Genomic DNA, 17,625 nt, shown 5'->3' with positions numbered 1-17,625 from the left:
GGAGATTTTAGACTCTAATTTGCAGGAGGTGGGAAAATCTTGCTCTCTAAGAAGCAGTAGTTCCCAACTCTTACTCAGGCCTTATAGTTTGGAAGAAGGTCACACGTACTGCAAAAGTTGCACTCTAGAGTAACTGAAATATTGGTCCCTCCTTTCAGAACCAATCTGACTAGTTAATGGGATTTCCCTGGATGGCTTATAGTGGATTGTTTTCGTTTATTTATATTTATTTTTGTAGATCTGACTTTTAGTATAAACTTTGGCATTTATGCCATGCTCAGTTCTCCCAGTTTTTTTCCATATCTGCTTCATTACTGCTTCAACTCCAACAGGAAGCTTTTTAACAGGTTCCTCTTTCTATTTACTTTGAAGTCTCCCTTTCCAGATGCAGATCCAAGTAAAATCCTTGCTATTAGAGGTGTAAATACACCATATCATTCTCCTGCTCACATATACAGAAGCACAGTCTTCCTCTTGGGACCATGGATATAGGATTGATCAATACTGTCAGGAGCAGTCAAGTTCAGGACTTACGTTGACAGTTCCTTGCATCAAGAGCATCGCCAAAATATCCATCAGCACACCTCTCACAATACTGGCCTGTTGTACCTGGCTTACAGATCAGGCAAGCACCAGACAAGCTGTCACAGCTGCCAGGAACGGAGAAGTCAAGGTTGTTATTACACTGGCATGGCTGGCAAGATCCTCCCGGTATTAGAGGTTGTCCAAAATAGCCTTCTGCACACCTAAAGTAAGAGACATCACCAGTAAGCACCCTTAAATAATCCTCTTATTAGAAATATTTAATTTTGTTGTCTCACTAATCAGCAAAAATTATTTTATCTTCTTTCAAGTATTTCTTAAGGGTCTTTTTCCCCTCCCTCCTTCTCCTTTTTAACAACACTGTAGAAACAGTACCAGTTGAAATCCTGCCAGTTCTGCTAGTAATTAGATTTCAGTGGGAGAAAAATCTTGTCACTGGCACTGAAGACGAGACAAAGCATAATAAGAAATCTTGGCACACTAGAGGAATTCAGGTCCATGTCAGATGGGCTTTGTATTTCAGCACATTATGTGTAGATTTTCTATACTCATTTGGCTGCAAACTTAACGATTCTTTTCCTCTACCTTAAAAGCTTTTGTTTAGAAAATAATACAGACTTAGATTTGTTTCCCTAACAAGATCCTCCCCTGAGTTAGCCTTCCCCTGATCTACTTCATGATCAGATTTGTTTAATTAATGGATTGCTAATCTCTATGTATAAGTAGGTAACAAAAAAAGATTGCTCATTATCACAGGAACTATGTTGGTGTGTACTACATCTTTCAGATTTTAATGGAGATATTTAAAAACATCACCTTCTTTTCCACCCTGCCCAGCAGCAATTTTCTGCAAGTAACACGTAAAACAGTTTAGTGAATCTGAGCTAACATGAGTTTGTACTTACAGCAAATTTCTACTCGCCTCACAGACTATTTCCTATTTATATTCTGGTCTGCTTTCCCTTTCCATTACATTTGCTCACACTTCACAGTATGTGCAACTTGTAGATAGTGCAGAAAAAGAAGAAAAATTGCCCAGTTTCAGCTAAGAAATCTATTCATGTGCATCTCAGATGAACTCCAGTTGGTGTAAATAAAAAAGAAAGTACATAAAACACATTGCATAAATTAACATTTCCTACTATTTTAAAGTCAGTTTGAATGCAGTCCTAATGTACACGGATACCCTCTCTGCTTTGTAATAGTACTTAATGGTATGGTCAAGCAAGGATTTTGGGAACCGTCCTAACATGGAAATGCAGAACTCCACTGTGCTTTCACTCTTGTCCCTTAAACAAAGCTGTCTAAACATTTACTATGTATTATTTACTATAATTAGTAAAGATCATAAAAATGGATAACTGAGACTCGGAAGGAAATTATAGTTGGATCTAACTGAATAGTTTTTTGCAGTAAGCTATTACACAACATAGGATATTTTTCCATTGTCCAGTGGAAGAAAGACCATAGATTAATAATATGTATAAATAGGCCAGTGGTTTGGGTGCATGTAAGCATCAAGAAAATGAATAAAATTTTCACAATCAAGCCCACTGTGCTTTACTCCTTTAGCATAGTCATCTCTCACAATGACCTCCTCATAGCAACAATACACCAAAATCTTTTCACTAGAATAATTCAGGCATTTTCTTTTCAGAACCTGTCAAAAATGTAGTCACATATTGTACCTCCTTGTATTCCCTGCAAATAAATTTATATTTTTTTCCTTGTGTGTGTGAGATATCTCAGGAACAACAAAAGACTGATTTTATCTTACTTTGACAAAAAAAAAAAAAAAAAAAGTTGTTTTTTTTTGTTGTTGTTTGGTTGTTGTTGTTTTTAAGTGATGATATCTCAGTTACAAAGGCCAGGAAAGTCTATTAATGCATTTAACAATTAACAGCCAAGCTTTATCAAAGTCAGAGAAAAACTGAATAATTTATGCAGTTATTTTACCTAAAATGGATGATGGCTGAGGTTCACCTATGCTTTGTTGAGACCTTTCTCACTTGTTCCTCACCTATTCATCATAAATCTCTATCTTTTGGTATTACTAATCTATTTGATTTCACTTGATATGTATTTATTTTCCTCTTTCAGTTTCATTTAGAGGTTAGTTCTGAATCTGATAGCATTCAAAGAAACTTACCAAGCAGTTCACACAAAAAGTACTCCAGGGATTTCCAAGATGTGCACTGCTAATTATTTTCTTCTATTAATAGCAGGACATTTTGATAACTCTTTGTACTCTCATCAGTTTAGACTTTGCAAATTAAAAATAGCAAAACTCACTACCATCATATAGCTATGTTCTACTTATATACATCCATTATCTCAAATCCAGTTTCAAGATGATCCTGAAATTTGGGGCAAAACCATCAAGCTTAAAAGAAAACTATGTATGCATCTGTGTGCAATTTTTTTTCCCTCTCCCATTTCTTCTAAAGTTGCAGAGGAAGATTAAAAAATCCACTTTTGCTAATTTCATCCTAAAGGATACTTCTATTTCAGCTTCTCTTCTCAGTTTCAAAGCATTACATGCTTGGCAATGTTCTTATTAAAAAACCAATAGTGTTTGTGGCATAGAAAATTACATTTATGTATTACACAAAATACATACCTAAATAAATGACTGCTAAGTACAAGAGAACAACACCTCGGAACTGAAAATCAACAACAATAGGACTAAAAGCAGTGAACAAAGATTGCTTCTATGGTGGTTTTTTTTATTTCTTCCTCTGTGCTCATCTTTAGTCTCCAGTGCAGGTGTGTCTGTGACTGACACTGCTTGCTTTTAATTGGCATAACTAATGCCACATAAAGGCTACTGTGTAGGTATATGTATATGTATGTGTACTGGGTTTGGTGAAGTGGAGTTAATTTTATCCACAGCAGCCTGCATGGCACTGTGTATATACACATATAGGCACACAAACCCAGGTCTATTTTACACATCTGTAGTGTTGAATCTCCTGATAGTTTGACTCTCTGCTCATCAGCACTGCAATATAGACTTGGACTTCTGGCACCAGCTAGAAGGAGCAGCAGGTTGAAGCCAAGAGACACATAACGGACTGTGGCTGGTGGCACTGTGTGCTAGACCTGAAGAAGTGGGTAGAAGGAAGGAAGAACACAACCCATCTCATCTTCCACCTTCCACTGAAGTTATGCTGACCTTTCATCTCTCCTTCTAGGAGGTCACTGGAACCATATTAATAAATGAAGGAGAGCTACAGGAGAAAGTGTATTGCTGAATACCTTCACCTGTATTGCTTCTTGTCCTTAAAACTGAGTGCTCTTGTCTACATGAAGACTGATAAGCTGGAAAATGCATATCATTCTGTAAATGTGTTGGGCTCACAGGACAGTTTTTGACATTCTCATACAACCTTTCTGTGAGTTCGCAGAGTGTCTGTCCTACGTCATATACCTTAGGAAAGTGACCAGTGAGCAAAGGAAGATCATAAGCCTAAACTGCTGGGGAAAAGGATGAAATGGGGAAGCTGGGCTTTCTCTACAATTACAGATATGTGGTAACTCAGTTTATATCTGCAGCTATTTTAATGGTCTTATAAGCTGGACCTCTTAGAACATTAAGCAATTTTGGCAACATTTTTCTGAAAAGTTCAAGTGAGAGAAGCAGCAGTTTTATTGTTTTTTTTTACATTTTACAACTCAGGTATAATAGATAGAGAGATAGAGAGATAGAGAGATAGAGAGAGAGAGAGATAGATAGATAGATAGATAGATTAAAGCTTTTATCTTCCTAAAGGCAGAGGATTATTTTGAAGGCCAAATAACTAAAGTACTGCATGTGCTCACTTCATGACACTTGATATTTCATGATAATTTAGAATGTTCAGTTAATTAATCATGCGGCTCAGATCACTTGTCACTTTGCAGTTGCTAAAATGAAAGAGTATTTAATGTAAACTGTTTTAGAAATTATACAATCACTATTAATAGCAGTGGGCAACACGCTTTCTCCTCTTCCTTGTCATTGACATCTGTGGGCATTTCCAAGAAACTTGTTACAATTAAAAAGCAAATAGTCCTATGAGCATTGGAATGAAAGACCTAATTTCCAATAGATTCATATTTCATAGATATAAGTCTAAGGGCTGAATATTTGCTGCAGGATGTTGCTATTCAGCAGAGAGCAATCCCTCAGGCTGCAGCAGCACTTTTTCCTTGCCCTATGAAAGTTTTCTTATGGGCAGAACATTTAATAATGTGTCTTTGTCTCTTTCATTCTCTCTCCTTCTCTCTCTCATGTATTCTCTGCTGTTTAATCAGGTGTGAGTTCACACAGTGTTCTCCCCCTCAGCTATGACATGTCCTGATCTATTAACCTCTATTCAGCCACTTCTTCTCATGAAAACTTCAGGAATAATTATTTTCTTCAGGACCTCCTACCCTTCTCTCAGACTTGGTTGAAATTGACCTGCAAGTTCAAATGTCTTTGTGGGCAGACAGACAGACATGCACAAAAAGATCACACTAGCCTCATTTCCTTAGGAAATCAAGCTAAAATTCAATCCTGCCACTTACTCAGATTCTGTCCTACGGCGGCACCCACAGCCTGTGCTACACTCAGAAATAGAAGTTGTTGCTAATGGAAGCTGTCAATGACCCTGCATTGACAAACTGCCACCAAAGTGCTCTTGATGTAATTTATTTCTGCCATTATTAACTTCACAGCCCACTAGCTGAAAGAAAGTGATGACTTCCAAGACAGACAGGAAAAGACAAGCAAAAATAGCACACAGAAGGAGCAGACTCAGTGATGATGGGTGGAAACAGGTGACAGCCTACACACCCACTTTAGGACAGATACAGCACAACAGAGGATTTAAAAGGAAGTAGTTGTAAATGTTAATTTGGGGAAGACAAGATTCAGGGGTGATTCACAGCGTATGGTAAGGTTTCTGCTTTCCTTGTTGACTTTTCCTCTTGGTTCATTCCTACTTTTCTTCATCTCAGTGTGAACATTATAAATCTTCATTCAGAGCCCTTACCTTTTCTTAGAGTTTACATTGGAAAATGCTGCAAGCACCTTGTGAAAGTGCCAAATGGCAAAAGCCTAAGAAACAGAAATGCCATGTTTTCATGCCCCATAACTGTTAAGTCAGGTGTTGGACAGTTATCCGGCTCCCCCAACCCGCTCTTAAAAGGTGTAATTTGCAGGGTCACAGGGGACTGGAATCATGGAGCCAAAGGCCATGCTGACTCAGCATGACCTCCAAACAACTAGTAGAGGTCCTCAGGCACACTAACTGGTCCTGAAAGCTGTTCCATCCATGTGAAATCCCAAGGGACAGAAAGGCATGCAGACATGGACATGATATCCTTTGTCCATGTAGTCTCACCTCTCATGGCAGGGGGATTCCAGGAGCTTAGCACCAGCACTCACACTGGGCTTCTGTTTGATTTAAATTCTCTGTGTCATCCTTTCAAAATCACAGGAAAAATGGGGAGAAAACTTTCTCTCTGAGTACTAAAGTGTCACTCAGACCTGTCACAGCCAAAAACAGACTAGACATATTTTTTATTTGTCTTTGTATAGGTAGTAATGAAGTGTAGGAAATAGATATTGAGCTTTTCTATGTATTTGACAAATAGAAATTATCTTTTTTGTCATTAAAACTTAGCTCATTCTCTTCACTAAATAAAGACTGCAACAGGCAACCAGACGTAACAAGTGTGAAACAATCTTATTAAAGATAATTAAAATCAACAACTATCTTATTAGAAGAGCTGTGTTTTCACTGCATATTAACTTCACTAAAAGAGGCATCAATAATTTATTGCATACTTGATTCGCCATGCTCTAAACATTCAAATGACAAAAGACACTAAATAATTATAAAAATCTCAGAAGAATGACAGAAAAGCTTAAAGAATCATTTCAAAAAAAGACTTGCTTCTCAGCACGTGCTTCTTGGAAGCTTTGCACTTTACCATAAAGTAATAAAACAAGCACTAGAAATATGGTAATGCATGGACATCATATCAGAGGAAGAGGCACAGAATTTCTTCAATGAGTTTCAGAACACAGGAATGGGGACAAGAAGGGGACATAACAAAAAGGTAGAACAGTTCCATGCGATCAGTACTTTTGTTTCAGATCTTACATGGTTAAAAGCAGGGTACTTGCTTACCTTTCACAACGTGGTCCCACGTATCCAGCTGGGCATTCATCGCATATTAATCCATGACTGCGGTCAAAGTGGCACGTTGGGCTGAAGCTGTGGTGTTGATGTTGAGCAAGAACAGGGACAAGGAAGAAACATACAGAAAAGATGGTTAGCAGCATAGCTCCTCTTTCCCCTTCAGAGAGCAGTAATTTGCAAAACAGTGCCCAGGAACATGGGACCTGAGGCTTAAGTTTGATTTCAGCAAATAGGATTTGTAATGACTCTGCTATTTCTGTGACACTGAATATAGAGTAGTGGATGGCAGCATCCCAATAGCCTGTTATTATGGGACTTGAGCCTGCCACCAAGTGCTCTGGATACTGTTAAAAAGGCAGGAATGTACAGCTGTTTGTTTGTGCCCCTGAGGGCCTGGCAAAACATTTTATGCCATAACGTGGCCCCTGTATAAAATCTTTCTGAAGGACAACTGATTTGAAAGCTGAGTTAACTTCTTGTACAACAGGCTGTGAAAAGACCCAGTGAACAAGAAAGGGGAGGAGCAAAAAGGGAAATATTTGGTGCAGCTTCCCAGAGTCTATTTGAGTAAACAGTGACCTCCAGCAACAGGCCAGACAGGCATGGTGGAGTTTAAGAATAGCTTGCAGAGTAGAAATCTTTACCTCTTTGCTATGCTCTCCTTATTTTTAGCTGTTTTTTTTTTTGTTGTTGTTTGTTGTTTTTTTTTATAAACAGGGATACCATGGGCATTTGCAAGCTCCTTATCTTGATGTTGGTGTTTAATTCTGAACTGTGCTCCTTCACTGTTTAGCATTTTGCTTTCCATAATCTTTCTCCCTTAACACTTTTGTTAGGAAATCTCCTGATACTCTAAAAAGACACTACACAGAAAAAAAGACAACCTGTTCTTCCATCATTCTGGAGTTATTATTAGAGACAGAGACACATGGCCTCACCTAAACAATAGTATAGTAGTATTCAAACAAACAAACAAACAAACAAAAATAGAAAAAGGAGAAAGAAAAAAAGAAGAGAATAGGAGCATAGTGGGGTGACTACTCACAATAGGAAAACAAAGCACCTATCTGAAAAGAAGACACTAGACTTATCTTTTATAACCTAGGAAAGCAGAAGTTGAAAAGGAATATTATTGCTCTAACAAAAACATCAAAAGGAAGGCACATTCAAGGTGCAAGTTCATGCTCCAACAGTAACAAATACCCATAATCTGACCTCAGATAAACTAAAGCAGGATATATGATGCAAGTTTCTGAAAAATAATAGGCACAGGGAAGACAGAAAAGCTTACTTAGGACCATGTAATGTGATTACCTGCCTCTGACTGGACCCCACTTCTCAGGAGTCATCTATCCTGTGATCTACCCTCCATTACTCTGTTCTGTTTATGTTGCAGACTATTTCCATTTACAAGTATTCCGTGTGTCACAGGGCAAGTTATCCCACAGACACAAAATAAATCAGTAATAAAAATGTGGGAGAGTCAGGTGCAGTAAACACAAACACGTATTGCGAGTTTCCTTCCCCGTAAGGATTATGTTTGTGTTTTTTTGCAATGACATTCAATTAAGAATAGATTCATAAGTGCATGAGGAACCAGTTGAAGAAACAATAATTGTGCATTCTATTTTTAAATGGCAATGAAAGCAGCTTTCAACTGAGGCACACATTATCATAGAAACTAATCAGCAGCACCTGAGTTATTTCACATAAGATCCTGCTTGTCAGTCCCATCTTCACTGTTCCTAAGAGCTACACAGAAAACTTTGTGGAGATGCTATCACAGCTCATTATAACATTGCTTAAGATTGACTGTATCACAGGTTCCATCAAAAACTCTGAATTCAGCTGCATAAATTATAAAGATAACGATAATTAACTACTTATTATTACTAAATAATAATCATAATTACCAGATTTTCCATGTTTTAAGGGTTATGGTCAGGCCTAGTATTCTTCAATTCTTCCTCTAACCTAATAGTCAGTCCACATTAAACACTTATATATTGAGAAATTGTCATTTGCATCCTATAAAGGATATACATGATAGCAGTGTAAGAAAAGAAGAGTTTATCTTCCTGATTACTTGGAATCTCATTACTCACTAGTGATAAATACTAATCAACAGTGTGTATTGATCTGTCAAAAAAAACTTCAAAATGTCTTAGTCTCTTGCTTTTTACATAAGGTGAAACAATGTTACTACCTGTCGGGACATAGGACAAATATGAATGCACAGTAGAAAACAAGTGTTGGGGATAAGTTTATGGTTTTAGATAATCCTTCAAGAAAATACTAACAGACCAGCCTGAATTCACAGTTTACTTGCTATGAGTTTACTTATGACCTTCCCAGGCTGAATGTCACATCTTCCATCTCCTATTTCCAGTGATACAACATTTCTGTCACAGTCTTCGTTACCCATACTAAGTTTATTGCCACTTCAAGAGAAAAGCAATCTACATTTGGTAGAAAGAGCTAAATAACAGTATGCTTGATAATTTCTATGGAAAAAAAATATAAAGCAGTTAATTTGAAACTCCTTAAAGATTAAGAATGTTAGAAAAGTTTGTAAGAGTGATGCATTAATGAGAAGAGATAAGACTAAGAAGCCATGCATTGCCTACGCCATTTATAATCCAGGTATAGATCTCATTTGCATCATGTAAGTACAAATATAGAGATATATGCAAAAAGAGGAAAATGTAGCCCAGGATCTAGAAAACAAGCTTAGACAACTTCATTTTAGTTTCCTGATTTGGCCAATGTCTTTGGCATACGTCTTTTCTGACATATGGCAAGCCACTTATCACTGTTATGCTTCAGAAGGCAGTTTCATGATTGGTTTCAGTGACTACATATGGAAACTGCTGCCATTAGGAAACAAGAGAGGGAATGAGCAGCAATTAAATCATCTGAAGTTTACTATAGAACAGTAACATTAGCATCATGTTTCTGAAATGGATAGAACAGTTCTCCTCCACCTGATATGATATTGCAAAGAAAAAGAAAAAAGTGATGGGAACTATTATAAACACCATAAAGGAAGAAGACAGTGTTATAAAAGGCAAACCTAATTTCTTAGTAGAGATATATTTCAGATGGCTTTTACATTAAAAATATTCTCTATGCACCAGGAACTTACTAAGCTTAAAGACCTACAGATGCCCTGTCATGCCAAATTAGGAATTAAATGCTACAGAAGTTAAAATCTATAGTCAGGTATTTATAATTATTTGTATGCAAATTATTAGGTTGTTCAGGAAAAGTATGGCATATACTATATCTGTACATTGACATGAGCTTAGTAGAAATGTCTTTATTTTTCATGTGGAGGATGTGTGAAGGAATCTGTATTGTCTATATATATTACCCTAGCATACCAAACTCACTGCCAGATAAGTAAGAAAGAAAACTGAATATTCAAAACAGCCTTCAGGTAACACAATAAATCTTTAACAATCTCTTATTTTCCTCATAAGCAAGGTTAATAATTGGTCTAGAACTGTAAAGGCATGTGAGCTTGAACCTTACAATGAGTTGTACAAAGCCTGAGGATGCTGCTCACAGCTTCGTTCTGGTCTGATGTAGAAATAAGAAGCTATTGCACAATTCTAATGCAAGGCTAAACTTTGTAGGGTTCAGAACTCCCACAGCTTCACAGTTCAAGAACATTTATATTCTCTGTTTGTTTTGTACCTACATTCTTCAAGAAAACTAAACATTAAAAAGGGGAATCTCTCATTCAATTTCAAAAAAGGAAAGTAAAGCAGCCAGAACTCTGATGAATATGTAATACAGGTCTCCAGGCATTTTGCCAATAAAAACCTAAATTCAATCTATTTGCCTTGCTTTGTTGCACATCTGCACAAGATAGAAATATGAGAGTGTTTTTCCTTCATTGTTGGTACAGAGTTCTCAAATAAGGGAAATAGAACTGATTAACTATGCAAGGAAATACTAAGTATGCGAAAATAATGGGGATGTCAGAGGAATCCTGCCCAAGCAGCAGACATGATAAACCCACGTGTATCTAATAAAACCAACTGAATAACATGTGATAACAGGAAGGCAGGCTGGCTTGGTACAATCCCCTGAAATTTCTGCTGCTAAGTAGTTAGATTATTTCTGCCTTGATCAGGGAAGTTTTAATAGGACACTATTAGGCATCAGAGCTAGCCTGAACTACTTAAAAGCTGAGTCTGGCTCATCTGTGCCTTAAGTTGACACCCTGCTATTCAGAGAATGTTCTGTTCTTTACTTGTATCTTACAGAGCTCTCCTTCTGTGCAGGTGGTAGCCATGCATTTTGCCCTGCAAACCTTAATAAATACTCATTATTCTCATAAATCATAGAATCATAGGGGTTGGAAGGGACCTCTGAAGATCATCATGTGCAACCCCCCTGCTGCAGCAGGAACACGTAGGGCAGATCACACAGGAACGTGTCCAGATGAGTCTTGAAAGTCTCTAGAGAAGGAGACTCCACAACCTCTCTGGGCATCCTGTTCCAGTGCTCTGTCACTCTCACAGTAAAGTTTTTCCTCATGTTGAGGTGGAATTTCTTGTGTTGCAACTCAGTCTCATTTCCCCTCGTCCTATCGCAGGGCACCACTGAAAAGAGACCGACTCACTCTTGACATCCACCCTTCAGGTGAAAAAGGTTCCCTCTCAGTCTTCTCTCAAGACTAAACAGCCCCAGAACCTTTCCTCGTATGACAGATGTTCCAGTCCCTTAATCATCCTTGTAGCCTCTGTTGGACTCTTTTCAGCATATCCCTGTCCCTCTTGAACTGGGGAACCCAGAACTGGACACAATAGTCCAGATGCGGTCTCACTAGGGCAGAGTAAATGGGGAGGAGAACCTCCCTTGTCCTGCTGGCCACACTGTTCTTAATGCATCCCAGGATACTATTGGCTCTCTTGGCCAAATAGTAAAGTGCATTTAATTGACAGAATCTTTCATCTCCTTATTCCCAAAACAGAAGAAATAGAAGATGCAGAGCTGAAGAGGAAAAAAAGAAATAAAATATTAAAAAATGCTGCAGCGGATTTATCAGCTCCTAGAGACACTTAACGCTTGAGCTGTGTGAAGAGCATGGGGTAGGGCAGCCTCTATGCATAGTTTACAGTCTTTTATTAAAATCCTACAATCCTTTTGAAATGCCTATGTGGACCAATAGTAATTATTTTCAGAAGGGAGTCACATCCGATTTATAGCCGTAATTTGGGCAAGCACTAGTTATCACTGCAAATATGTCAGGCACATACTCAACAGTTCCTTATCCTCCTGAACAATCATCCTATGTGTTGCACCACAGGAGCTCTTCCATGCCATCTGGGCATGTGCTACTTGCACCTGGGCTTTTTTTTCTCTGAAGCCATCCTGGATGGCATAAACTAAATGTGCAAATACAAACTGATACTTCTGGTTCTACATATGCATAAGAAAAGCCAACCAGACAAGATTCAGAACAGTTTTCTTCAACTATGTGGCCTAAAATGATTTTGGTATTGTTATTTTCCAGGTATTGACTGGGTCAAAATTGTTCAACCTGCTTGATCTATTAAACTGTAGGTAGCAAGTAGCACAGACAAGCTTTTGTAATGAAGGAAACGTTGTTTTAGGGCATACTTTTGATTAACGTTTAACTATGATTTTTATTTAATGAAACAACTTTATAATGACTATTCAGAGATATGCTGAAAACTATTTTCACTTGCAAGATCTAAGGCTGAATTCAGACTCCAGACAAATTAACATTATCACTGAATGTTGACTGGAAGAAATGAAAAATTATAGGCAGAAGAAATCACTATTTTATCTGATCAACAGAAATGGAATCTAAATTTTATTATTAGAAAAACCTCACCTGTCAGATCAATATATAAAACTAGGAACACTGCTCTTAAGGAGGATAGAAAAGCAAATGCTGGTTATTAATTCAAGAAGCAGTCATCCAAATTCTGTGTTGTTCTTTCTAGCCCAGTCTCATCCAGCTTTTGTCTTGATCTTTGCCTCTGAGCAAACTAAGCACTCTGTACAATTGTTATACTACAGAATATATTATTTTGTTAAAACAAAAAGAATCTCGAGTGTACACAGAAAAGTATAAATTAAAAAGTTATGCAATTTACTACGTGAAAAAGTGTAATATGCAATAAATAAATGTCTTACTTGTTAGATGGTATATTCAGGGGACAAGCACACAGCTGACAGTCTTCAGCTGTCCCTTTAGTAGGATCACCATAAAAGCCAGGAAGACATCTATCACAATATGAACCACCTGTGTTGTGTTTGCAGTCCTAAGTAGAAGATAAAAAGTACAAATGCACAATTAGAGAATTTACATATGGAAAACATTATTGTTCTAGCTTGCTTAAAGAAACCCAGTCTTCAGAGCAGCACAAAACAGATTTAGTATTGCAACAGGCTGCATTTTGTGAGTCAGTTTTCAGATATTGATCCCAGAAATAAAACCCAGACTATATACTTTATAAAAATTAATCATTGCATTTCACATCTCTTGTGCCTACCACAATATTCCTTTCACTGTTATTTGCCACCAGACACCTGAGTGTGTAGCCCTTTCATAGTGTGAAAACATAGAAAGCAAGAGATCTTAACTACCATCTTGATGTGCTTGGGCATAGACTGAAAAAGCACATGGCAACTTGAAAAGGACAAAATCAAAGCCATGTGAAAGGTTTTATTTACTGGGCTGTGTTCTGATCTGATTTAGACAATGGGCCAGACCAAATCTAGAATCTGCCTCACCCAAGCTGCTGCTTAACATCTCTTGAAGGTTTGGGGGGTTTTTAAAGGTGTAGATATTTCCAAACTTGTGATTCAATTTACATATTTCTAAAAACACTTTAAATCTGTTTTCTCATTTGTGATAGTCATGCTGATACTGACTGATAACAGCACTACTGTCTGAAAGACATTATGTATCCACAATAAAGAAAATGGCTCTATTTTAAGGAACATGGATTTCTTCTTCAGGATTTTCCAAGATTGTAATGATTTGTAGAATGTTTTTTTGCATTGTGCTCTGCCTATCCACTACCATACATTTGGGCAGCTGAAGAAGCACAATTCAGTCATGAGTGCACTGCAGTCAAAAGCATTTGTCTCTAGAAATGCTGTTTTAAAGGATGCATTCTAATTGCTTGTGTATACAATAGGGTATCTTTGAAATGAAATCATAAGTCACAATATTTTATTTTCACATATTTGGTAGTTTGTGAGCTAATATCAATTATTGAGACTCCCAGTCAAACAAAATTATGGCTTTAGAACTGTCAGATGGGTTAACTACTTCTTCATTATGTCATTTAAGTCCATTTGATTGCTACTTCAAGTGCTGTCATTCAAAAATAATCTATTGGCCATGCTGAAAAAGTAGCTGGGAACATTAAGATAAGCTTTTAAAAGAAGATGTGACAAAAATAATTTGTTTCAAAAGAAAAATCCTTTGCAATTCAACTTTTTAAAGGCATCATGTCAAATTATTTGTACTTTTTCTGAAAAATAATGGATTCTTCTTTTGTGTTAAGTTTAGCTTTAAATATCCTCAGACATATCTTAATGGTTTTTCAGTATATGAATGGCTTATGTGTCAAGGATGTCATTACAGTGAGAGGAGCTAACACACTATTTTAAAGCTAAGCATCTTTTAAAGAGTGGTATTTGCAGCTTCTGCTTTTTTTAGAGTAAAAAATCTGAAACCTTCCATTTTGTAGGAAAACATTTCATGTTACAACCAGTTGACATTCTCCTCTATGATGAATTATTTTCTGAAACTCCAATGTCAGTCATTTCCATGTACTGTATCTAGTTGTCCTCAATCTGCATCTCCCTATCTGCTTACCTCCTTAACATGAATCAATAAATATAAAAACAAAAAAGAAAACAACTCCACACATATATTACCAAAATCTGAGTATATGTTCCACTGCATGTAGGCTAGAGTTTAGCTGAGAAATATCTACCTTGTGTAGCCCTATACTTTTCTCCCTGAACCTGTTTGGGTTTTGAAGGACAAAGTAAAAGCATTACGTAGTTTGCAGATGTGACATGATTTGCCTGTTCTCTTCAGTGGTGCATTAAACGTTGTATTAATTTGCCAAATTTACAGCTGACTTTAATTAAAGTAGATGAGTTGTTAACTCTTCTAATCAATACTCATGAAAAATTTGCTTTTTCTTGATATCAATTGGTTGAATCTCAAATTGAAAACTGCCAAAGGTACAACAATGGTTTTGAGCATCAACTAGTTTTAGCAATGTCTAATTATACTGAGATTATTTCCTTAAAACATGCTTACACCCGTGAAGTCTTAATTACATGTTCAGAAGAATATTTAATTATTTTTTGTGTGTTATGATATTGGGTATGAAGAAGATAATGATCAACTGTCCCTAGCCTGCTCAGTACACTATATACACCTTCTTTTTATTCCCTTGGCAGTATACGTTGTTGCAACACATTGATTTAGTTATTTTAGTAAAATCAGTGCCTTGTTCCACAGATCCATAGACTTTGTGCCCAGAAGTCTGTGCCCAAATTTTTATGCTTTTAAATTCCAAGTACTGGATCTCAAACTACTTTAAATGCATTATTTTTCTGGATCTCTTTTATCTCCAGACACCATTTAACTTCACTTAGACAACCTCTGAGTAAGTAAGGCTGTGAAATTTATTTTTGTCCAAAACGTCAGGTACAACTCAGACTTTGTTGCCCAAAGACTTTATCACTGACATCCTGGAGTTCATTTTGCATCACCTTCTACTGAATCTGCTCTTTCCCCCAAATGAACATCTTTATGCTTGGTATCAGGGAACTCTAAATTCACACTGAAAACCAATCCTGATTAGCAGCATGTGTTCAGCTAAATATATACAAATATGGAAAGAAACAGTCTGACTAGAAGGCCAGTGGTGAAAATAAAACTTTAATCAGGGAGTATGACGAGCCCAAGATAGGGCCTTTGGCACCACTGCTGCCCTTCCTCAGGATATCTGTCAGAGTGACAGCCAGGGAAGCTGCTTATTTAAGCTAGTTAAAGAAAGTGAAAGGCTAAGCCTGGGTGCCTGTTTTAGTATGTTCCCTGGCCATATAGATCGGACAAGAGTATTATGCCTTGGGAAGCATGAATGTGCTCTTCTGGCATTTTCAAGCTACACTAATGTCAAGATTACACCGAAAATTCTGTTTCCTGGTGTTACAAATTCAGCCAGGATGTTGCATAATTTTCATCTGTGGTATAGCCTACACTGCATTTAGCTTAGGATATAGAATTTTATTACTGTGTGTACAAAGATGGATGAAGACATTTTGTCATTCCTGTGATGCACACTGTCTGAAACACATGTCCACTAGCTCTGATTTTGGCCTCAACCTACATGGTATATGCTGTTCACACAAAAGGAATAAAATACAAATTTGATGCCACTGGGGACTGCCCGCTTAGCAATTAGAGCATATTTTAGAGGAGAAAGATCTGCTTTCTCTGGGCTTATTAACAGGGACAGAATCCTACAATGAATGAACACTTGGAAATGTGCTTGCTTTTCACAAGGTTTCAGTGTAACCAGCCTCGTAAAGCTACCATAAATGTGTGTAACATTACAAAAGAGTATTTCTGAATGTTAGAACTTACCCTATGTACCAAAGCACTAATTTATATCACAATGGTAATGAGAATGATGTATCATGCAGCTCCATATGGTTGCTGTGGGGATCAAAGGGCTTTGCAGGTTACTGCAAAAGCAGATATGCTCTAAAATGAGCTTTTTATACAGGCCTATGTTGAAACAGATGATTTGAGCTTTTATCATGAGTCAAAAACATATTTCAGCTGCTTTTCAACTACATTTCAAAGCTAAGGAAAAGCAAAAGGAAGTATCATATCAGTAAATTAGGTGCCTAAATTGTCTGTTGTATTACTGAAAAAACACCATGAATAATAATAAGGAGGCCAAAAAGCTGTGTAAAGCTCAATAGAAGGGATGCCTTTGATGTGAAATATTTCTGTTTTTCAGCATTCAGACTTCTCTCCCTTTCACTTCAAAAGGTTTATGATTCAAAATGAATAGCAGCATTTAATAGCCCGCATGGATACTAACCAATCTAACTTCAGTTACAGTATTTTCAAAGTAAGCTGCAAGGAAATCCAGAACTGATGTTAAGCTCCCTGCATGCCTCGTCTTTATAGGATGATCTAGTATAAGCTCAGAACACATAAAATAAAGAATGTTTGGTAACGCATATAGATTAAAGTACATTTTCAACTGGTTATTTTCCACTTGTCAGTGCTGTTATGTTTTCACCAGTCCCTTTGAAACATCAGAAGGGGGAGCTCTACTGTCTCAGTCGGTAGTTCACACCGGCTGACAAGTGCAAAAGCACTTCAGGATGCAACTATACTCTCTTCTCTCACACTCAGGCCAGTGCTACAGACAAAAACCAAGAGGTAACTTGTGCAAGGGCTAAAACTTCAAGACATATGGAGGAAGTAAACTCAGAACTTGCATCTGGCTTTGCACCCCCAAGCAAAATAGTTGACAGTTATGATAGAACTTAAACAGCATTCTCCCTTCCTTTACTGTTAATTTATTTTATCCCACACATATATTATAGAACTTATAGCTGAAGGCTACAGTCATTAATGCAATAAATTTTATCTTCCTTGAGGAACACAAATCTGTATTACCCTAGTGAGAAATATTTTCATTGCGTGTAAGTGAAGGATTCAAAACACGACTGCCATGTCATACATATTTTTCGTCCCAGGTAGTTCTTTAAGGTTTATAGTATAATTAAATTGATGATAATTTTAACTTTCCCTTCATGAAGAAGCTATTGGAAAAATTCACTGATCCACACATTAAGGATATATTATTTT

General features: G+C 37.1%; 1 protein-coding gene across 1 annotated transcript in view; it reads right to left on the bottom strand.

Annotated features, from left to right (window-relative positions):
- The window catches only part of LAMA2 (laminin, alpha 2), a 283,511-nt gene that overhangs the window by 138,693 nt on the left and 127,193 nt on the right, over nucleotides 1-17,625 (bottom strand). The window contains exons 17-19 of the mRNA XM_009999216.1: nucleotides 12,894-13,021; nucleotides 6,705-6,791; nucleotides 535-746 (exon numbers count right to left, since the gene is read on the bottom strand). Coding sequence (XP_009997518.1) covers nucleotides 535-746; nucleotides 6,705-6,791; nucleotides 12,894-13,021 — 427 coding nt within the window. The remainder of the gene's footprint in view (nucleotides 1-534; nucleotides 747-6,704; nucleotides 6,792-12,893; nucleotides 13,022-17,625) is intronic.

The sequence above is a fragment of the Chaetura pelagica genome, unplaced genomic scaffold (assembly GCF_000747805.2).
Source record: "Chaetura pelagica isolate M959 unplaced genomic scaffold, ChaPel_1.0 scaffold90, whole genome shotgun sequence".
Taxonomy (NCBI): domain Eukaryota; kingdom Metazoa; phylum Chordata; class Aves; order Apodiformes; family Apodidae; genus Chaetura; species Chaetura pelagica.
Note: the sequence above shows the minus strand (reverse complement) of the source record. Positions and strands in the feature narration are given on the sequence as shown.